Genomic DNA, 23,715 nt, shown 5'->3' on the forward strand with positions numbered 1-23,715 from the left:
ACCTACCAGGGCCAAGTTTTAAATGATAGCGATAAATAGATTTGTAGATTTCTTTTTTTAATTGTAACCACTTCCTCATCACACCCCTTTGTCTCGTCCTACCAATTTCCCCAAGATGATTGGTTAACCTCTGCGCCGCCTTTGATTGGTCGGCCGTAGCTGTCACTTAATGGAGGGACAAAAACAATCTGCTGTTTGTGTTTGTGTAAGAGTGAGTGAGTCTGTCTTAATACTTGGCTGTTGTACTCCCCTAGGGGATGGCACGCCTCTCTAACTGACTCTGGCACCGTGCCTCCATGTGCTTCTTTGCCACCCTTAACCGTTTCCTTGCCAGACGGTTGGCGTGAAGTAACACCTTAAGCAGCGCATGTGGCATGTTTGAAAGTGTTTTTCAGCATTATAGTTTATATTTGTTCGGTTTAATTCCTCATGTTTAGTAAAGCTGCATTGGACAATAACAGCCAGGTCCAACCCTCTTTCTCTGTTATTGACTGTGTGCATTTTGATTTACACATGTTCAAATTCAGCTTGTATAATGTTATAAACAATGGAGAAAATAATAGAATTGATGCAGCAGAACCAGAGATATTTTTATTGTCTTCAAAACACCAATCAGGCATAACATTATGACCACCATCCTGATATTGCGCAGGTCTCCCTTGTGCCTCCAAAGCAGTTGTGACTCATCAGAGAATGGACATGGTCTACTGAAGGTGTCCTGTGTTGTCTGGCAACAGAATGATGTTGTGTGTGGGGGCCTTTGGGTCCTATGGGTTGAGGGGAGGGCCCTCTGTGGCCCTCTTGAGATACTTGATCAGTTGTCACAATGCCACAAGATGGTCAATGTTATTTACTTCTCCTGTCAGTGGTTTTAATGTTGTGGCTGATCAGTGTACGTGTGCGTAACATGTGTATCGCAATATATATATATTGTCAGTAGTCCTTACACATGTGCAGCTACAGTGAAAGGCAGTCACAGGTCTGGACATGTTCAGTTATGTTAATTAAACCTGTCTTTTCATGGAGGATGTTGAGGTTTTGTTGTTTTCACACCTACACGCACGACCTCTTGGGCGAGGGACTCTGCGGAGCTGATGTCATGACAATAGCGGCGTAAACACACAGGAAGTCACCGGTCGATACCTCCCGAGAGATATAAACAATCCTACCTGTAGAGAAAAAGACAGGCAAATACAGGACGGACAAAGTGATTCAAATGACTGACAAACGTTCTTCTTGAAGAATTTATGCCAGTTACTTGTTTGTCTGGTGTGTGAAAGAACTTTGGCATTTTGTAAGAAGGATTTTTGTGGTGTATTTGTTCATTGTTAACTGAGTTTAAAGTGTTGGGAGTTGAGATTTCCTGATTACAGCATGTAATTAGGGCTTGACCTAAACATTTCACTGTACTTCCTGCTAGATTTGTTTTTTGTAGATAAGGGGCTGGGGGGTAATTTGCGTTTTAAAACCTGGGTAAATCCCTGATCCCTTTTCAGGATTAGTTCCAGGAAGTTTTTGCCATCAAGTATAACTTTTAACACAGCTTTATACATTATGATATTGTAACACTTCTGCATATTCATTATTTTTTTAAACCAACTCATCCATAAAGTATTCAAATGTATATTTTTCTTGCTGCTTGACATTCTGTTTATCTTTGACATGCATCTGCTAATGAAGACTAACAGCCTGCTTTCACAAAAATATGTTTTGTCTGCCCCGTGCTCGTGATTCTTCCTGTTTGTGTTTGGCTTTGTTTCCCTCCTCTGTAAATGGGTGTGTCTGCCCTCAGTAATCCTACACCATTAACACATTGAGGTTACTGTAACTGGCTAAACAGCCTCGACCAGTGAGTACAGAGACTCCCGAGTTTTACTCACACCCACATGCCTGGTATTGGCTGTCTGCATCAAGCAAAGAAGCATGACATTCTGCTGCGCTTTGCTACCGAGCAAGGGGAAACAAAAGGAAGGAAACAGGTGTGTGAGAGAAGACGCTAGAAAGAAAGACGTTTCTATTTGCCTAACTGTTTTTCGTAAGAGGAGTTGGGCAGTCTAAAAGTGATAGAGAAAAAAATCCGATGAGGGAGAGGGCATGTAAGAACCACCCAAACTTCCCAAACCACCCAATCAAGCTGCGCTCATGGAATTGGATCCCTCCCTTGTTCACCACCTGAGAGCGAAGAAACACAAATGTGCCTCAGAGGACTGAGGAAGGCAGAGAGGGAAACAACCAAAAGGACAGGTGAGGCTGAAAGCAGGGCATGTACAGAGAAGACAGTCCAGCTTTAACGGAAAAATAAAACTGCCTCTCAAACTAAAACTAAAGGACACTGAGGTAGAGTTGGAGAGGGACTCTAAGAGGGGAGAAAGAATCTGAACTCTCAGGAGAGGTGTGTGTCCGTAACAACAAAGCAATGAGCTCACCGTCTCTGGATTGAATGAACTCAACATAAAGAGAAGAAACTGTGAGAGGAAACTGGATACCAAAATGTGGACAAAAAGGAGATGAAGAAAAGGAAAACTGGGATTTTAGTACTGCCTGAGCTTCCTGTTTAAATCTCCTATCTCCCCAAAGTTTGACTTTTGTTTTTTTTCTGGTTCCTGCTGAGTGAGTACTGTTAAACCATCATGTAGGGTCTCCTTAATCGCTCTGAGGAGGGCCACTTTGTGACATTAGACTGCCAGGAGTGGGTTGAGCTCCTGCAGCTTGTGGATCTCATAGCGGAGCCATGTCTCTGGAAGATGTGAGGAGCACTTGCAGCCTTGGGGTTGAAAGCGTTGCTTCAGACCACGGCGATGGCCTCTCTCTGGGCAAAGGTCAGGACCAGGATCTGGAGAGCCAGAGCCAGAGCCAGACCCAGAGCCAGAACCAGAGCCAGAGCCAAGGACAGGATGGGATAGTTCTGGAGCGCATTGCCTCGCTGTCACTGGACATGTTTGAGCCCAGTGACTTCACAGGGAGGTTTGCAAAGATCCAGTCTAAGTCCAGAAAGAGGACGAGGATCATTGGAGGTAGGTGGAGACGAGCTCTAGAACTTTTGTTTTTAAGATGCTATATTAGAGTGAACAAAACAAGACACGACAAGGAGAGTGCTACTTTGGTAATAAACCACAATTCTTTGAATGTGAATGCTAGTTTGTCATGACCCGAGGGGCTTTTAAGGCTATAAAGGTTCGAAAGGCTGGTTGAACATCCAGCTGGAATAATGATCCTCAGCTCCTCAGCTGGAATGTGGGTGTGCTGGGTTTTTATCCAGCCTGGGATTTGAGTTGAGTTGAGTTTCAGATCTCTAACTACCTGTTTAGACCCCTCTGCCTCTCTCCATGTATGCCCTAACAAAGGTTTTCCTTGCTGTGACTTGAGAACTAGACTTGACAAGTGCCTTTGTTGTGGCTTTTGTAGACCCTCTGAAAAGTGATACCTTGTGTGTCTTGAGAAAACAGCACGAGATTACTCCACTAATCCTCGTGCTGCACAAAGACAGAAGGACTATGTGGTTCTGGCCTCAGATGGAAACCGAGTATTTTTGTGTTTTCCCCCCCAAACCATTTGTTCTTTCTCAGCTTACCTTAACTTCTGGGAGTTTCATGTCCAAACACTTCCAGCTGTGGGAGAGTGCAAAGACCTGAAGCAGTCAGTCGAAGTATAATAGAACTTGGAGGAGGGTTAAAGTCAAAAGTAATACCACAGAGTTTTATTTGGCAGTCATTACACAACTGGAACGCATATTGCAGTTTAACATTTTGGCTTTTCTGTGCCTGAACTTGTAGCCTTTTAGTTGCATGATGATCTGTTTATCTGTGTTACTTGCCCTCTGTCCTTGTCTCTTGCCTCTCCTTGTTCACAACTACAATAGTGTGTGTGTGTGTGTTTATTCTTGGAAGATCACAGCCAGGTCCAAATCGAGAGCAGGCCTTGCAGATGGCACAGTTTAACATTTATTAACTGGCTACTTATAATGGAGGGAGTACTAAGGAAATGCTCAAGAGTTCCAGGTTAATCGTGTCTTCACAGTAAACCAAAGGATCACGTCAGAGAGATGTGTGAGCTAAAGTAATTTGGAGATCATAGCATATCAGGACAAGTAGACTACATATTTTTTGGGGGGGATTTAGCTGAACTTCAAAAGAACAGAGAAAAGTGTGCGTACTGTGATCAGTGAGAGGGGAAATCTGGGGTGAGGTAGTGCCTGCGTATCAAAATACCACCTGCACAAACACATCTTAACAGTGACACCTTTATAAATGAGCTCATAGTTTACGAAGGCCAAATTGTCGACACGAGAAATTCCATGAAATTAAATATTACGGCGCTTCTCTGCTGCGGTGCAGTGCACGACTGAGGATTTGATATTAAGGAGACAGGTATGCCTGGCATGAAAATATACACACACACATGCATTCTTCACCAGAGTCATCTGTTTGATCAACCCAGCTGTGTCAAGGAGACACTAGCGTGTGAACCCCGAGCCTCAAACAGTCCCTCTGTGGTTGTGTGCAGCTATTTATTTACACACCGTTTTTAATGTGAGAGTGTGTAGTGTGGTCAACACCGGTCAACACCCGCGTGAACAGATGACGTTTTAGTAGCATTGTCTTGCTTTAACAGATGTTCTGTCGTGTTTGCAACCGAGTTAGTTTGATGCCGAGCTGCAGCAGATATTGAATAAAAAGGATTAGATGGACAGAAATCTAAACTGGCAAGTAATGTGATAATTGACACTCAGAGTTCAGAGTTTCTATCTTATCCATCATGTGAATTTCCTGCCTTTCTGTGCCAGATTTGACTATAAACGGTCTCTTTTTGTGGTTTTGTTCATCTCACTGGGCGTTCCTCATTTCAGCGGAATGATAAAAAAAAAAGTTAGCTGCAGCTGTAGTGGAGTCAAAAATCTGCCTGAATGATCAGATTATGTACGAACCTAGAGATCTATTTTCACTTTGGCAGTAAATATTTGTATGTGTTTAAAAAAAAAAATACGCTAACCATGACTCCATTTATAAAAGGGGAACTCATCTACAGGGGTGACTACTTTTTATAGGCACTGTACAAAACTGTTTGTACATACATGACTCTAATGCAAAGATGTTCTCCTTAAAGACTGTATGACATTAGCAAATGTACATTCAGGGGCATTTTAACAAGAGAACGTTTTTGACTTGTTCCTTGGGGACTATGAATGATGGCAGGTGTTAGTTAGTTTGTCCCGAACTAATACAAAACCTATATTTATAGTTTTTATTTTAACTTTATTTGCATTTCCGTATAATAGTCAAAGCAGAGACAATTTGAGATGCTTTCAAGTAAAATATAATCAAATAGCTTTTCTGCTTTTCTTAAATGACTAAATATCAATCTGACAAAGCAGATGACTAAAAGAGGAATTAATCGGATTAATGTATAAAGGAAACATTAGTGGGAAATCCCTTTGAAGCAAATGGACTGCAATGGATGCCTTCTTCATTTGCCTGTGTGCGTGTATGAGTACACATGTGTGTGTGTGTGTGTGTGTGTGTGTGCATGTGTGTTTCCCTGTGTGTGTGGAGGAGTCACATTCCAACAGCTGGCATGCCCAGGCCCCTGCTCAGAATGTGAGGAATCCTAGGGGCTCCACCAGGGTGTGTGTGTGTGTGTGTGTGTGTGTGTGTGCGCCTTTATGTCCATGATTTTCTTTGATTTAAGCTCGATAAATGTGTGTCACCGTGACTCCGTGGCAAACATGTGCCCCCGCTTCTAATTGTAGGTCAGTAATTTGAATACATTTTCATATTTTAAGAGTGAGCAGCGCTCCGGCGAACGCTTCACACTTGCACTTTTCTCCGTCCGGCCAAACAGCTGCTCCCTCTTCACCGAGAGAGAGCCTCTAGCAAAGCAGGTCAACTGCCAAGGAGACAAATTGCATATCAATTTGGAAAGCTGCTTTTTGAAAATTATATTCTGATTGTCGACTTGGTCTGATTGGCTGAATTGTCTTGATTCGCTGTGCAGGCTTAGACAGAACTTTTGATTTGCTGATGCTGATGAGTGCCGAGGGTCTGTTAATACACTAATGTAGGAGAAGTTGCAGACAGGAATAGGACTGCAGAGGTTCTCGGTTAGATTTCTCCTCCCTTGAGATTCGACAGTAATTGTCTGTTAATGTGAACCAGGCCATCCTGTGCTCGGTAGCTCTCTTGCGAGCAGCAGCTTCGCATGGTACCGTGTCTTACGCACTTTCTGTCCTTCCCTTCACTCTCTTTTTCTCTGTCCCCCCCCCCTCCCTCAAGCTTTCACGTGTCCTGTGGCACTTCCGCTGTTCTTCCGGGGAATTACATGATGACCCTAATTATCCACTTGTGCTTCCATTCTCATTCACTCAACCATCGCCATACCTTTCTGCTTAGATGGTTCTTTAAGGTGGAGCGAGAACATGTGTATTCAAAGGAGAGGAAGGAAGAACAAATGAAATACTTAATGGGAAACAATGAAGCAAAAGAGTTAACCCGAAGGATGTTTCATTCATTATTTATTTTTGTTTTTTTACACAGTAAGCTCTCTAATGTGATCTTAGACAACAGACTGCTTTGCTTCGATTTAATTTCTTGGGTGATATTTCACAGCCGAGGCGCTTTACTTACTTTACTAACACAAAGACTTACTTCACTCTGCACTTAGCGACATTAAATATTGATTGTTTGAAAACTATCATGTATCACGGCGCCACAAATGATTCCAAAACATTAATTTACTTGCTGAGCAGTTGATGTAGACAACCAGGTAACCAAACCCTTAATAGTGATTGCAAATTATCGTACAAAGTTAATTTTCTGTGATCCAAACTATCGTTGTTTTTTAATTTTACTGCCATGGGTGTAAATCAAATGTACAGGTTAGAGCTGGACTGATGCATCCAGGCCTATACATCAGTGCGTGTGTCGGGAAGACAGATCAATCGGTCAAAATAAGGAAAAGTCAAATGTTTGTCTACGATCACCTCTAAGTATTAGTAGTTTGTATTGGTGTCAGCATAATTAATTTGTCATATTTTATCACAGAGCCTTATAATTCTGCTTGAATGAATTGAATATTAAATATGTCATCCTGTTAGCGGGTTGTCGCCTAATGGTTGAAGAAGCAGATGTTGAATTCTGTCCCCATGTTTACCAGATAACATCCAGGCTCTTGTGTCACGTTGGGGTAGCGGGGAATGGAGTTTAGGACCCACATGCAGGACTTAGGAGGCAGGAGTGGGCGAAAAAAGATATTTAATACAAAAAAACAAAAATCAAAACACTATCAAAACTACAACTTGGCATTAAAATCTGTCGCAAGAACAAGACACTATGACCTGGAACGCTTGGCAGACAAACAGTATGACACAACAAGGAACAAAGGGGAAGGCAGGGCTATATATACACACGAGGAACAGAGGGGTGACGAGACACAGGTGAAGCAAATCAATAAACAAGACAAGGTGAAACCAATGACCTAATCAAAAGGAAAAAAAAGACATGGAGTAACACAAACAGGAAATCCAGAACTTAACAAAATAAAACAGGAAACAGAAGAGAAAAACTAAACACTAACCATGACTATGAAAAACCAAGAACTTAAAATACAATAAACAGAAACCCAAGAAACTAAACCGTGACAGAAAACATGACATCTTGTTCATTTTTACCTTCCACTTTGCCTTAGATTTTACAACCTGGTGTTTCTGTGTGTCTGCAGAATTCAACATAGTTTAACAAGTTAACAAAACGGCAGCTGCAAAAATCAGCTGGCAGCTGACTCAACACCTGTGTTTATAACCTTTAATATGTTAGGATTTATTGCAGGAATGTTCCATTAGACTGGATCAATTTTAGACTCATAAACCAACCCTGTGTGAATTTGTGCAGTTATTCCAGTAGACGTTGCTATTTTGCATTAAGAAGAAGCTTTTATCAGATCTAGAAGCTCAAAGGCACAACCAAAAAAACGGCACTGTCACATTCTCAGCGTGACACATCCTCCAAACCCAGTTCAAATTGGTTTGCAGCATTAACGTATGTGACGCAGTGACGCCACCGACCAGCTGTTCCCGGCCGTTCGCTGGTGCAGCCTGCCTGTCACCGCTTCTCTGAGCTCTCATTGGTCGGGGCGGGCTCGCAGCGTGCTCACTCAGCACAATGCGGAATAGAAATGGACAACAGTGATGAGGACATTACTGTTATTGGTCTGCTCCACCTTTTAGACCTCGCCATCCCCTCTGCTCTTCCTCTTCATTGTCCCTCACACGGTAGTTTTCATCTCCCCATCTGCACAGACCCCCTCCATGCAGTAGTCCCTCTCCCCCTCCCTCTCTCTCTCTCTCTCTCTCTCTCTCTCTCTCTCTCTCTCTCTTTCTCTCTCTCTGTCTCTCTCTCCCCATCGTTCCTCTAAGAGGATTGGCTGCCTGCGTCTACCAACATCTGTGTATCACTGTCCTGAGAGAGCAAAACAGAGAGGGGATGGGGGGTGTTAGCCAGCGAGATAGCAACACAGAGCTCAGGCAAGGCTGAGCACCGCTGTCTTTCTCTCTGACACACGCACACACACTCTCTTTATCGGACACTCACACAAAACAAACGCACGCACACGCTCGTCGGCAGACAGCCGCAGCATCCGCATCGCTCGCTGCCCACCCGCTGCATCCTTCTTCCCCCCTCTCTCCCAGCCTTTCCCCCCCATTCGGAGCGCTCTCCTCTTTCTCTCACTCGCTCCGTCCGCAACGCCTCATCCTGCCGTCCTGTCCCCAGTCTGCTGTCTGTCACCGTGGCGACATTGGCTCCGCAGCCATGGCGACCAGCCAGCAGGATTCAGGCTTCTTTGACATCAGCATCAAGTCTCTGCTCAAGTCCTTAGGAGGCAGTGAGTACAGCTAACATACCACAGTTGTTGTTCTTGTTTGGCCAGTCATCTGTAGGTCCTGCAGTGTGTAGACAATGTGTGAGTGTATCTATGTGCGATGAGACTTCGAAACAGGCAGCATACAGCATGTCAATATCCAATAATATGACAGTATTTGTCAATATTACGTAACGGAACAATGGAAGACAAGTAGTGGAGTAAGTAGATAACTGCTCCAGGGGCTGATAGAGAATCTGGCGCCTCAGCAGTTTTCTCTTTTAATTATACACGACATTACTCAGCAAAACTCAGCATTTGACTTTGGTATGAGCTTTGTGCCCGGCAGAAATTGTTATCTCTAAAGCTCAGCTAAAATATGATACAGATCTGTACATTTATCATCCTGCCAATCCTATTAAATGTGTTGTTTACATCCCGAGAGACTCAGATATGTTAATGAGCACCTCGGCCAGTGTTTACCAAACAGAAGGTAAAGCTACTGTTTGTCGCGCTGAATCCCTCGCTGCATCATCCCTGACACTCTTTAACTGGACATACTGTACTTTCCAGCAGTGGGCTTAAAGATCTGAGACATGACAGTGAGCAGAAATCACTGCTGTCTTATTGCCCCACTGGGACCCATTCAGCGTTTGCTGTTGCTTCAGTTGTTTTCTTGTTTGATTTAGAGGATGCGGAGGCCAGTTGTGCTGCGGCGATTTTCATATATTGACTGAGCGCCGCTCGCACACTATGTGTGAGTAGCCATTAGATTTCATAACAGGGTTTTGGTGTGTGCGCGCGCTTTGCAGGGCAGCTGTGGGGCGCTTGTGTTTTGAAGGTTACTGTCAGCAGGGGTTATGTTGGTGTAAGGATAACAGAGGAATTTAATGGGACGTTTTGATGGTTCCTCCTCAGCCATTTATGATGATGTAATAAAAGAAAAAAAACATGATGCGAGCGAGCTGATTCCTCCTTTAAAGTCAAGCTTGTTTCAGCTATAGCTCCATTCTCAGACGCATGGGGTTCTCTGCTCCAAGGTCACGACAATGGAAGCCAAGAAACAGGCTCGGTTTGAGATTCAAGCCTACGTTACTTAACGAGTGAGCTCACCAGATAAATAGCTGACCTCATCAAGCTGAACTTGTTACAGCTCGTTCCAACCTTTTGACCTATATCAACTATGTAATCTATCAGCAAACCGCTCAGGTGTAATAACAATATATTAATTTTTCCACTGCTCTTAAGGCTTTCATTTGTAATGTTTGTAGCAACACTGTTTGCCGTGTTTTTAATTAAAGTGGAGGAGAAACTCTACAGTTTGTCCGACAATGCACAGGTTTGCCTCTGCCAGGTCTTGTCGAGAGCAGTCAGTGTGTGTTTGTGGAAGCTGTCTGTATGTTTAGAAGTGACTCATTGCAATCCACGTTACTTAGACACTGACAACAAACTCCACAAGCAAGCACGTACAGGACTGATGTTTCTTTTTACGACTCAAGAAAACATGCTGGAATTAATCCCGGCCTTAATTTCAACCTCTAAAAGAGGACTTGTGTGTTGGTGATGCGTCACATGTGCACTGTCACTCTGTCTCACGACGCCAGTTAGCCAATGATTCATCTCTTCAGTATGTTTGTCTGTTAACATGACGTGATGGATGAAGGTAAACTTGACCCCACGCTGTGAAGCCTTCAATTTCCCACAGTCGAGTATAGCCAGATGTCTTCCTCTATCCAGCTGATAGTCCAAAACCCAGAGAATTATTCACACACAAGAGAGAAACTGTTCCTTTCTCAGAAGACATTTCTCAAAACATCAAATTTACACATTTTAGAAGTTGTTTCTTTATTTCTTAGAATTATTTTTTCTCAGTATGTCACAGAAAAGCCTAAAATTTACACATTTCCGATGCTTTTTTCCTTTCCTCTCTCTTTTGATCTTTCTTAAAAGAATATATTTCTTTGTCAAAGAAAAGCATCACATTCACATCATTTCAGAAGCTTTCTTTCCTTCTTTCTTTGTGTCTTTGTCGCTGTCTTGCTCACGCAGTATGTTAAACAAATGTTTTAGAACACAAAATGTGGTAAAACCAGGAGTATAGCCTTGTATTGACTAGACACGACAGAGTTTTGCTGAATCATCTCTTAAAATGCTGACTCTTGAGATCCCCTACAAGAGTCCCAGGAAGTGCTCCGGTGCGTTACATTAACAGCTTTATTGGACACTGACGTCTTCCTCCTGTCTTCTCTCTGCTGACATGCATAAGGTTCAAACACATGCTCGTACACTTTCACGTACTAAAACACGCACACCTTAAATTTGTGTTGCTGTGGAGCTGTAATGGATTATGTCTGTTTAGAGTCTGCCGTGTGTTTGCTGAATCAGATTGGTGCCATTTGCTTTAACTTAGTTTTCCTGATATACCCCGTTGTGCACGTGTGTGTGTGTGGATTTGTAATCGTGTGTGTGTCTGTGGGTATGAGTAGGGGTCAGTGGGAGTGGTGGGTATGTAAGAGAGTGACCGACAGCGGCCTATATATAGCACCTCCCTCCTCCCCTCGGCTCTCTCTCGGAGCAGTGTTGAAATTCCAACCCAACTCTTCTGGTCAGATCAGACTTTACTTAACTGCTACTGACAACTTAAAGACAGCCACAGAGCCACTTTCAAAGACGCACTTTATTTCAGTACTTTTTTCCAATGGGCTTCAAGGATTCCAAGGTCACAGGAACTGTTGTTCAACGAAACGATGGCAGGTCGGAGGCGGAGCAGAATTTGAAACTGATAGTTGGTCTGTAGGCTCATATAGCTCTCAAGCATGGGGCCCTACGCAGCTTCTGATCTAGCCAAGCGTCTGCTGGAGCAGGACAGTGGAATATTTCTCAATCCCTGCTGGTAGAGTTCAGTCACAACAGAATTGGTTGGCACCGGTCGTCTCTTCTTTTATCCCGAGAAGACTCTCTCACACCATCTCTTCCTCTGTGATTGCACCTCTGTCAGCTCCGAGGCGCCAAGTCATCTTCACGTGGGCAGTTTTTTCTCTGGCTATGGCTCCTCCGGTCTGTGGATACACAATATCTTCCAGTTTGATTTGGATTGAATGCGGGATACAGCTGTGATGCTGCTGTCATGACAGTTTCCTTTCTCGCCTCGGGCACGCGTCTTTCACTTTACCTGGCTGTCCTTTTTTGAAGGATGGAGCTTCACACTTTTAGCTTTGGTTAACCCGGCTTGGTGCCAAAGCTGTACATTACTGGGACGTCTCTGTCTTGTGGACATGGTGGAGTAGGTGGATAATAAAGAGAAGCAACCTCTGTGCCTCTAATCTCTTGAAAGGAATTACATTTCTGTGTCATGGGAGCTGTGTTTCACACTCTGTAAGGTCCCATTCCTCCACACGATTTCTACCCATTTCACCCACTATTTATCTGCGTCTCCCTGTCTGCACTATGGAAATGCCAACTAAATGGAGCAGGGCCAGTGTCATCAGCTTCATCAAGGGCCTTGGTAAGCGTCCGGGGGTGCGCATTCATGTGCACGCATGTTTGCATCATGCAAGTGCTCAGGTTTCACTCAAATAGACTGCTGCGTATGAGGCCTGCAAGGGGCCTGTCTTGTTCAGGAATTAATATTTACATCTCACCTCTGCTGTGAGGTTAGGCCACATGGTCGGGAAAGGTCAGCTGGTTCACACGGACTAGACATGTCAGCGGTGAAAGTATTTATTAACATACTTGTTCTTGTCAGTATTTTCTAGGAATCAAACCTTTACTTTCCTGTCTCGAGCCTTTACTCTACTCAAAGAGTATGTGTGTGGGTGTGTGTTTGGGTTATTTGTAAAAGGTATCTGTTGACTTCTGATTCATTGTCGGCCACTCTGCAGTGCAACGTGTGCATATTTTAAGTCTTGCTTATAGTGCATAGTCACTAATGTTCTGCCTGAGAGTGACGAGTTTGTTCTATTTTAAGGTAATGTCGATATTCCCTGAGATGCATGACAGGAAAAGCCTTTCCCATATTGGCCTGTCTGCTTGTTGTCAGCCTCTCACTTAGACCCCTTCTAAGCTCAATCCCTCTCTTGTTCTTTCTGTTTATACATTTTCCAAGTATCATTAGTGCCCGGACTTCCAAAAAGCAAACAAAAACCGACTGGACGCACATTATGTGTGTTATTTACATTCTCCAAACGCTCTACATCATAACTGTAGTCCCACAAGTTAAATCATTTAATTTAAAAATTTCCCCCGATTAGAAGAAACACAGTGATACTGATACGTTGGGTGGCACGCTTGTAGTGTCTTTACACTAACTAATCCATCTCACCTCTCGTCAGCCTCTCCAGTGGGACTGAAGCCACCCATCCCGCCAGTCAGTGGAACCTTGGGAGAGAGGAAGGGTCCTGTCGTCATGGCGCCCGTCAACGTGGACCCAGAGAGCAAGCCGGGCGAGTTCGTCCTAAAAAGCTTGTTTGCCAACTTCACCTTGCTCTCCGAGCGCAAGATTCGCATCATCATGGCCGAGCCACTGGTGAGTGACTGTGCATTGATTTTTTTATTTTGTTTTGTCTCTTGTCTCGCTGCTCTCAGCTTTCAGCACCACTTAGGGATATAGTCCATTTTATTTAGTTTGACTGTGTTATTCAGAGGGACTTTTTCTTTAGACAGTACAGTCGACTGTTCAGAGAGAGTGATGTCTGCAAAATGAAATCCTTATTTAACTTAAACGGTCCTAACAGATTTTCACAGTGTCTGGTGGATTTTATCCCCAACGTGGACTCAGCAAAAAGCAAGGACAAGCACATCAAGCACAGCTCAAAACACTCACAACTATTGTATTTCACCCGAGCTGGAAAACTTCAAAAAAAATGTGCAGACTGAAGGATCAAGTTCAGTATTTGAGCAAAGATCTTTTTCCTTGTGATGCCAAAACCTTACTGATCCAACATTTTGGCAAACAGATTCCTGTTTTTTACTTTTGTTATTATTGATTCATACTGTAATCCAATTGCATTTTTATTATTTACAATGCTACTGAAGGTATATTTTCTTTCAGACAGATTCCCCACCTTGTCATTGTTTTTTCGGGAAACAAACTCAGACAATTATGTCTTTAGTAGCATCACGCTTGTGTGGAATTTGAACTTTGAGTTTCCTGTTCTAAGGTTTCAAAATAAAATATCTTCCTGTCTCTTCTGACATTCAAGCTATCCCCTCTGTCTGTTATTATCTCACAGGAAAAGCCGCTGAACAAATCTCTGCAGAGAGGAGAAGACACGCAGTTCGATCAGGTATGTGTCCTGTCATCAATAAGTCCCGCCCCTTTTTGGTTTGTAGTCAAAATTCAGCCCTAAAATTATTGTGTGAACGAGACTAACCTCTCTCTTTATTCTCCCGCTCTATCTCTGGCTCTCCTCCTCCTGCTTTGTGCTCTGTGCAGTTGATCAGCTCGATGAGCTCTCTAGCAGAGTACTGCCTCCCATCTATACTGAAGACTCTGTTTGACTGGTACAAGAGGCAGAACGGCCTGGAGGACGAGTCCCATGAATATCGACCTCGGGCCAACACCAAGTCCAAAAAGTGAGAACACAAACAGCACACTCACTGAATTTGGAGCTTTTTTTTTTTGCACCATCACTGCGCTGAGTACACAGCGGACCAGATGGCGCTTACAACACATTGATTAATGGAAATTTAATAAAAGCCGATAATCATATGTGACAATGACAATAATGCCTGTCTGTATCTGTCTCTTTTCTGTCAAAGTGATGAGCAGCAGAAGGACTACTTACTGGAGCGGAGGGATCTGGCAATAGACTTCATATTTTCTTTAGTGCTTATAGAAGTTTTGAAGCAGGTGAGCCTTATTTTACTGCGATTTATTGTGGTTAATTATTTGACTCTGGGCCGCATGTCTCAAACTAAAAGGCAAGAGAAAAGTCTGTATTTCAGTCTCCTGATACAAACCCACTCTGGTAAACTGTCTGTTTTAATCCTGATGCAACAATGAAATGGTTAAAACAAACACAGGAGTAAAAAATGAGGAAAATGTAACAAGATCTCCTCTGATTAACATCTCGCTTGACATCAAGTGCCCAGATCCAGAATTTCCTGCTCCACTCATGTACAAGTGTAAATGAAACCCCATACAGTTGAATATTCCTGACCTAGTCATGCTACCAAGAAAAGGCTCCCCAGACTCAGTATATGAATGGAAAATAACATTCTTTTCTTTTTTTTTGTCAATCCAGATCCCCCTCCATCCTCTCTTAGATGGACTCATCCAAGAAGTTGTAAACCTGGCCTTCAAACACTTCAAATACAAGGAGGGGTAAGAAGGATAACCAGTCATATGAAGTAGACTAACATACTATAGTTTAGATTTTCAGTTTTACATTACTAAGAATTTAATGTGCTACCATCATAGTTCTACACACCACTAAATATGGTTGACATGCTTGCGTTTGCTTTTTTTAAGGTATCTGGGTCCCAACACAGGCAACATGCACATCGTGGCAGACCTCTATGCTGAAGTCGTGGGGGTTGTAGCTCAGTCAAGGTACCGTAGACCTCCACTTATTGCGCAATTTCACGTTTTGTGTCTTTTGTGAGCATAAAATGTGTATATCTCCAGTCGGCTAATTGATTCTGGTGTCGTGTAAATGCATTGGGTGTTTCACGAACTTGCACGTAAATGTCTGGACACACCAAGTCGAAATCCAGTGACAAAGAATATTTAAATAAATATAGACTTGGGTTTGGGTTTGACACCCTAACTAAAGGTATGTGTGGCCTCAGTCCTTGTGTTGTAGTAAAATTATTCATAACTTCAGTCTGAATTATAATCCAGGTCACGTTGCATCCGTGGGTTTATATATCAGAGTGGAAACTTTGTAGTTACAGTAGCCACCTGTCCTCCTTTTGACCTCATATTCAGCAGAACCAGCAATTACAAACGCTCCCTGACTTCAGCGCAAGCGAGGCAGTAATGACCGTCATCCTCTGTGGCCTGCTAGTCTGCTGGTGTGCGTTTGTGTGCTCGTAAACACGCGTGCGTGCGTGCAAATGAGGATAATGACACTCGAGAGGATGGTCCTCCAATTGTGTAATGTTGCATGTAACGAAAGATGAACACCGCTCCTGTTTTTCCAGGAGGTTATCACGGTGGGGCGGGGGCTCACATGGCAGCCCAGTAACCGCCGCTACACTCACTCACTCACTCACGCGCACGTCACTTAACGCAGTCATTTGTCAAGTAATGGTCAATACTCTGAGATGTATTTCTGTGGACTCTCCTCTGCGTGAATGATAAGATTTTCCACTTGATTTAGCTTCTTAGTTGAGCCCTGTGTCGGTGTCATTTATTTGTAGCGCATTATTTACAGCCAGGGCCATAAAGAGGTTGAGTACACACGCTCGTAAATAATCCTTTATTCTTGGCATTTTATGCATGTTTCTCCAGCTTGCGTTTATGGATTACAGTATTTACGTGTGTCTTATTTATGCTACACGCTAGACTGATAACTCTTCCACTCACTTATCCGCTGTGGCAACCCCTGAGAAACGCTGAAGAGCGTGTGCAAAGAGCATGCACGTACATACTGTATTCCCTCCACGTCACCCCTGCAGATGCCATTCTAAATATAGGCCTGCACAGAGCTGTTGGTCAAATATATCTGGATAGTGGGTACACACACAAACACACACGCAAGCACACACACTCGCGTCCGCATACAAAAATAGAGGCGCGCACAGATTCAGCAAATAAACAGAGAAGAGGCAAACCTTTGTTGCAGAGTTTCCACTGAAGGTAACACCTGGTTGACTGAAACTCAAAGGGAATAAAACAACTGTTCACATCTGGCTGCCATTTCCTCGGCAGGTTCCCAGCGGTGAGGAAGAAGTTCATCTCTGAGCTCAAGGAGCTGAGACAGAAGGAGCAGAGCCCGTACGTCATCCAGTCCACCATCAGCCTCATCATGGGACTCAAGTTTTTCCGCATCAAAATGTACCCGGTGGAAGACTTTGAAGCTTCCTTCCAGTTCATGCAGGTAGAGGCTGTGGTTTAGAAATCTCGCTACGGTTCAGTGCTGTTGTAGAGATACTGAACTTAAACTGAAGTAGGCTGGGGTTAAGAGTCTGTTTGTTGATAAAGATTGTTTCTGATTTCCTTCCCCCATAATGAAACTATGAACTAGTGACCTCAAATGCACAGAATTAACATATGCTGTTGTTGTCTCTGACTCTTCCCCTCTCCTGGGTCTGCAGGAGTGTGCACAGTATTTCTTGGAAGTGAAGGACAAAGACATTAAGCACTCATTAGCTGGACTCTTTGTGGAAATACTCGTACCTGTAGCCGCCGTAAGTGCATTTCACCTTACTGCTCGGAGCATCGCAAATATACATTAAGTCGGAGTCAGACTGAAGTTGTTGTTTGGCTTTTTAAAGCTACAGCGTCGTGCTTTTACTAATGTAAATGAATGCCAGTTATAGTCTAGCCCTTGCCAAACAAGTTCACATCACACAATACTGGCTTACACAAACGAGCGGCAGGTAATCACTTTGTAATTTGCAGTATACCAGAGTTTTAAATCTATTAATTTCTATCTATAGTATTTCTGTTTAATTTATTTCAGCCTGTTTCAGTAAAATCCACTGAGTCAGTTTGTGCAGAAATGTGTTTATATGTAGAGAACAATATGCTCATCAGTATGTAGCGTTTCGTCTGTCTGAACCAACTAAAAGGACACTGTGTAACTTCTCCGGTCCACGTCTTCCCCCAGACTGTGAAGAACGAGGTGAACGTGCCGTGTCTACGAAATTTCGTGGAGAGTTTGTACGACACCACCCTGGACCTGTCCTCTAGGAAGAAACACTCTCTGGTAAGTTTCTCCCCATATTCTGTTCCCTCATCTCTCTTCATTTCCTCCCCATTACCAGCAATTGGTGAAAGCACTTACTGTAACTGTCCAGCATGTGGGCTGGGCTTTTATCTCTCCACAGTTAGGGAGACCAGAGTGCAGTGCGCAGTACAAATTGTAGGCACTGCCAGATGGGTAATATTTGCCCACAGCATAGAAGCAGGCAGTACATTAAGTGCAGCACAGCTCTCTTATTAATATAGTGACCTCATAAGAACAAGCATTAAAACTACTCAATATAATTGTCAGAACTGGAATGAAAGTCATTTTTGCCACTGCTGAAAAGTTTGAATCATAAATGTTATTGCATGGCCATTAAAGGTCATTAAAATCTAACTTAATTATTTCGCCATAAAACTTAAATCCGTCCTACGAAGTAAATTTTCTCTCTAATTTGACACTTATTTTAAGCAGCACTGCGCCCTTTTCTAATCAACTTCTGATTCACAGTGAAAAGGAGTTGAAGAAAATCAGCGTTTTAGACGAGAATAAAGTATTGTTTTCCTTCTTCTTTCTTCCTCCACCTGTGGAACGTGCTCCACGGCCGTTTAGGCATATTTGATAACAAAAGCTGTCATCAGGCTGCTGCGTTGCATTATTGCTGCTGGCTGTTGATGCGCTATTTGTGAGATGTGCACGGGTTCCTCCCGCTGCAACAAAGACTCGTGTCCTCAGGGCTGCAGACGTGCCACTCTGCGGGTATGCACGCTTCCCTTGACGGATTCTCCAAATACTCCGGCTCCCCACCCATGCAGTCGAGGCGTAGCGCGCCCCTCTTCACACAAAAGCCTTTTTCACTTTTTCCAAGCGAACATCGCACAGGCATGCACACAAACAAACAACAACCTGGCATGACAGAGAGGGGAGAATGGACTGACGCGGTAGGAATGGCAGTAACGTGATGTGTAAACGTGATAATTGTTATTTGTCTTGCGGTCTGAGTGGCTGAGAGAGAAGTGACGCTGAGATGGGTGTGGGACGCAGCGCGTATCTACTTTGATAAGGAGTGACACCTAGCATAGCTAAACCATTCTTCAGCCTGCCTGATCATTAGCAAAGCATTCTTGTGAAAGAATGATCTGCATGCAAACCTACGTTGCCTTTAGGGGATGGTTAAACAGACTAGACAGCAAGTTCACATTCGAGCACATGACCTTCATGGTTTAAATGTCTTTCCAATGGCCGTGTGGCAGTGTTGTTTACACTGTTGTTGCTTTAATTGTATTCGCAAGTGGAGGATCTGAAATAAAAGGAACTCAGTAATAAGATTCAACAGTCTTGCACGTTTCAGTCCTGGTTATTTTATTAACATGATTTGATACTGCAGCTCTTTCTCGCCAAATTCTGGGATCAACAAAACAATGCTGTGCGAAACCATGATCTGATTTTATGCTGCACGGGAGCATACGTTTCCCGCAGCTCTTCATCTAGTAGCTCACTGAGGCTGCTTCTTGAGGGATCCATTGATCCGTTGTCAAAAAAATGGCCGTTAGACATATTTATACTAAGCAGTTAGCTCACAGACATGTTATTACTTAATAATAATTGTCAAATTGGCATTCTTCCAATTAAATGCTTTTAATATGAGGCTGCAAGAAAAGCTTAGTTAGCATTAGCGGCAGTCTCTTAACTGATTGACTTTTGCCTCGTATGAAGGTTTAGCATTCTGCATTCATATCCGGATGACATTATCAGAATGCAAATGTATAAGTATTGCAATCCTTTTATCAGTGGGCCATAGTCAGCATTGTGCTACCTAATGGCAAAGACTGACGCTTTAATGTAAACAGAAGAATCCTTTGTTGTTTAAATCTGACTACATGATGAACTTTAAGGTCTGATCATCACGCGCCTGTTTTTAAATGTCTCCCTTCTGACTTTTCTCTCCACACCAGGCTCTGTATCCTCTGGTGACCTGCCTGCTGTGTGTCAGTCAGAAGCAGTTCTTCCTCAGCCGCTGGCACATTTTCCTCAACAACTGCCTCTCAAACTTGAAGGTCAGCTTCCCTGTCTGTGCAATGCAAATGCCAGGATTCGTCCGGCGGTGTATTTGCGTGACTCTCACACTCCTACCTACTGCGTGCGGATTGTGTAATAGATTTCTGCCCTCGGGGAAGGACTTTGACAACGTGACACCGCACGACTTCACACGACTAAATCTGCAGTAGCATTATCCAGCACCTCTTTAGTTATAAAATTAACCATCAGTATGTATTGCCTCAAGGGGAAACAGTGCAAGTTAGGAACTTAGTGATTGATGGGAGGCTCATAAACCCTTAAAATGTTAATGTCAGTGCTTATGCTGTAGGTGTTGAGAATCCAGTGTATGTTCTGGATACAGTAAATCATCATGCGTTTGTAAGGTGTTAGAGAAATATACTACTTGAGGAGACTTTTTTTTTTTTTTTAAATCTGTGTGTCTGAATGCAGAATAAAGACCCCAAGATGGCACGCGTGGCTCTGGAATCGCTCTACCGCCTGCTGTGGGTGTACATGATCCGAATAAAATGTGAGAGCAACACTGGAACACAGAGGTAATAACCACATGCTATTATATTCCTCGTGAACAATATGAAAGATGGTGGTTTTCAGCATCAGAACGTCATTGAACAAATGAGGCTACGACAGAACCAAATATCTTTAGCTTTGCTGCTTCTTTGACGTACGAAAATTTGCCTTAAAACACAAATGAAAACCAAAATATGTAATAATCATTTTATATTTAACCAACATCTCTTCTCCCCTCAGCCGTCTGACGTCCATCACTTCGACCCTGTTCCCCAAAGGGAGCCGCAGTGTCGTGCCCAGGGACATGCCACTCAATATTTTTGTCAAGATCATCCAGTTTATTGCTCAGGTGGGTATGTCTCATGACGACTCAGATGTAGGCTTGAAACCTGTGAACCTGAAACCTTGAAACAAGAGAAATGGAAACATTTGGTGTGTTGACAAAGCTGAACCGTAATCAAAGTACAGGATGACGAGGAATGAAATCCACTAATATAATTGATTACATTTCATAATGGCTGGATTAGAGGTTTTGAACGGCACTCTAATATCGTCAGGTGTATTAGTTGCTCTTGTCATTTGCTGATGCGTATGTGTTCATGAATCTGATGTATTTCAGATAAATAAGACCCTACATGTATTTTTTTTATATATATTATGTATTATGCTTTACATAATCTGCTGGCCCGCACTGCATTAATGCGGAAAAGCTGTAAACACCACTGTTTATCTTCTTTTCAGGAGAGACTGGATTTCGCCATGAAGGAGATCATATTTGACCTGTTGAGTGTCGGGAAGCCTGCCAAAGCCTTCAGTCTCAACCCAGAGGTAAAGAGAGCACAGAGACACAGGCATTCAGTCAAACGCACACACAGGTCAACAGTGTATCTCCCCTGGCCATGTTACAGGAAGATAAAGATGAGTGAGGAAGATAAAGAACAGAATTCTGCAGAAAAATAAATGTTCAGCTTTTTAGCCGTAGTGAAGAGATGCACCGTAAGTCTGATGTGTAAATGAGACATAAGGATCATAAGATTACAACATGCGCTGTAAGTCATACTGATGAAATATGATTCAAACACTGTAGGATCAGTCGCACCTCTCCGATTACCCTGCTACACATTTGCTTGTGCTTCTAATAAACAGACTGACTGGCGTGTGTAGTAAGGATGCTGTTCTTTATCTTTTTGTCTTCTAGCGTATGAACATAGGTCTGCGGGCCTTCCTGGTGATAGCGGATGCTCTCCAACAAAAGGATGGAGAGCCTCCCATGCCCAACACAGGAGCTACTCTGCCCTCTGGAAACTCTCTAAAGAAGAAGAAAACGTATCTCAGCAAGACGCTCACAGAGGAAGAAGCCAAACTAATAGGTTTGTGTGCGCTTGCATTCAAGTGGCTGTGATTTCGGTGTCGTCACCAACTCCATGTATCATCTGTGTTTGTTCTCCACAGGCATGTCCTTGTACTACTCCCAGGTGCGTAAGGCTCTGGACAACATCCTGAGGCACTTGGACAAGGAGGTGGGTCGTTGCATGATGCTCACCAGCGTCCAGATGCTCAACAAAGAACCAGAGGACATGATCACGTACGTATATAGAAAGTGCAGCAGCTCGGCTTATTTTTCAGTCTTTTATTAAATAAGGAGGGTTACCCTGTGATAAATTTGCAAAACCAAAACGCTACTTCACTGTGTGATACATACAGACGCATTGCTAACTTTTGCAAATATAACACAGAAGTGTTCTGAGTTAAGAAATATACAACTTAATGTCTCCATTGTCAACAGAGGTGAGAGGAAGCCTAAAATTGACCTGTTCAGGACGTGTGTGGCTGCCATTCCTCGGATCCTTCCTGACGGCATGTCCAAACCTGAGCTCATTGACTTGCTGTCACGGTGAGTTTCAGGTTCATCCTGTTAATTTATCACTTATAATCTTTATACGTATTAGCTGAGTTGGAGCCTGTATGAAGATTTCATTACTGCCGATTTCACTGAAGTCATTTTTGTTTGTGTTTTAGACTTACGGTGCACATGGACGACGAGCTTCGTCTTATTTCCCAGAACTCCCTTCAAAGCCTCTTACTTGATTTCTCTGACTGGAGGGAAGACGTCCTGTTTGGTTACACGCATTTCCTTTTACGCGAGGTACAGCAGAACCTGACAGAAAACCATTCATCTACACTTACCTGCAAAGAGCATGGACAAAAGCAAGAAATATAAAGTCATCAAAAGTGTTTCTTAAAGCTTGTCCCTTGCCAACCTCCTCCAGGTCCAAGACACCCATCAGGGTCTGCAGGACGCGTCCGTGAAGCTCCTTCTTCAGCTTCTCACCCAGTGGAGGCTAGCTCTGCAGCTACAGGGGAAGATGCGAGGAGGAGTTGAGGTTGGTACTTTGCTGCTAAACACACACTGATGAGCTAAAAGGACATTTTGATGCTTTGTGTTTTTCAGTTTCATACGTTTAATTACTGGAGAAACAATATTTGTTAACCCTCCTCCCTCTTTGTCTTCCTTGTCCATCAGGCCAGCCCCAGAATGCCAGAGCGAAGCCCTCATTGCTCAGTGCTCCATGCGGTTGAAGGCCTGGCTCTGCTGCTCCTCTGCTCGTGTCAGATCAGCACAAGGAAGCTGGCGGTCGGAGTGTTGAGAGAAATACGCTGCCTCTTCACAGCGCTGGGACATGCTGAGGTACAGTACTCCAGAAAACTGGAATGGAAGGAGAACAGCTCAACAGCTTCTATCAGCTAATAGATTAATGCACGGTTCAATGATAAATACATTCCTCTAAGAACCTGAGGAGGGAGAGAAGACGAGGAAATGTCTGCAGGATGGTCGGAGAGCCATCTGACTCTAGCTGTGATTAGTGATGCAGCATAGGCAGCCTGTGAATACTTTCACATTGTGTGACGCTGTTACAAAAATAGCCGATTCTATAAATGTCTCACCCTTCAGGACGATGACAAACCCATGATAGAGGTCATGGACCAGCTGAGCCCAGCTGTAATGGACAGCTTTGTTCACGTGGCTGTTTCTGACTCAGTAAGTATTCTTGCATTAAGAGCTGAACAGTAACATTAGTATATCAGATTCATATAATAATAATATAATCAAAATTCTTCTTTCCTCTCCCTCAGTCCACCTTGCCACTCAACCACCACGTGGACCTCCAGTGGCTGGTGGAGTGGACGGCCCGGCTGGTGAGCAGTTCATACGACGTGAAGAGCCCCAGCCACGTCTGGATCTTCGCCCAGTGCATGAAGGACCCATGGGTGCTCTGTCTGCACATCTTCTTGCGTCAGGAGCACCTTCCCAAGCACTGCCCTACCGCTCTGGGATACGCCTGGCCATACGCTTTCACGCGACTGCAGCTGCTACTGCCGCTGGTCGACCCCAAGTACGAGAACACATTTATTTTATTGGTCTTTTTTAAACTTTAAATTT

General features: G+C 43.5%; 1 protein-coding gene across 5 annotated transcripts in view; it reads left to right on the forward strand.

The window, feature by feature from the left end:
- The first annotated feature begins 2,098 nt into the window (after positions 1–2,098).
- Positions 2,099–23,715, forward strand: part of fryb (furry homolog b) — a 40,411-nt gene continuing 18,794 nt past the window's right edge. For all 5 annotated transcript variants that reach the window (XR_014699563.1, XM_084565397.1, XM_084565394.1 and 2 more), the window contains exons 1-22: positions 2,099–3,014; positions 13,182–13,375; positions 14,082–14,135; positions 14,285–14,424; positions 14,611–14,701; positions 15,096–15,175; positions 15,323–15,403; positions 16,727–16,895; positions 17,113–17,205; positions 17,628–17,726; positions 19,661–19,762; positions 20,196–20,299; positions 20,514–20,622; positions 21,015–21,101; positions 21,472–21,643; positions 21,726–21,858; positions 22,060–22,167; positions 22,293–22,419; positions 22,544–22,657; positions 22,798–22,962; positions 23,227–23,313; positions 23,409–23,668. Coding sequence is in view for 4 of the 5 variants with exons in the window: in XM_084565397.1 (XP_084421523.1) it covers positions 2,732–3,014; positions 13,182–13,375; positions 14,082–14,135; positions 14,285–14,424; positions 14,611–14,701; positions 15,096–15,175; positions 15,323–15,403; positions 16,727–16,895; positions 17,113–17,205; positions 17,628–17,726; positions 19,661–19,762; positions 20,196–20,299; positions 20,514–20,622; positions 21,015–21,101; positions 21,472–21,643; positions 21,726–21,858; positions 22,060–22,167; positions 22,293–22,419; positions 22,544–22,657; positions 22,798–22,962; positions 23,227–23,313; positions 23,409–23,668 (2,852 nt within the window). In the remaining variant the exon portion in view is untranslated. The remainder of the gene's footprint in view (positions 3,015–13,181; positions 13,376–14,081; positions 14,136–14,284; positions 14,425–14,610; positions 14,702–15,095; positions 15,176–15,322; positions 15,404–16,726; positions 16,896–17,112; positions 17,206–17,627; positions 17,727–19,660; positions 19,763–20,195; positions 20,300–20,513; positions 20,623–21,014; positions 21,102–21,471; positions 21,644–21,725; positions 21,859–22,059; positions 22,168–22,292; positions 22,420–22,543; positions 22,658–22,797; positions 22,963–23,226; positions 23,314–23,408; positions 23,669–23,715) is intronic.

The sequence above is a fragment of the Chelon labrosus genome (assembly GCF_963514085.1).
Source record: "Chelon labrosus genome assembly, chromosome: 17".
Lineage (NCBI taxonomy): Eukaryota > Metazoa > Chordata > Actinopteri > Mugiliformes > Mugilidae > Chelon > Chelon labrosus.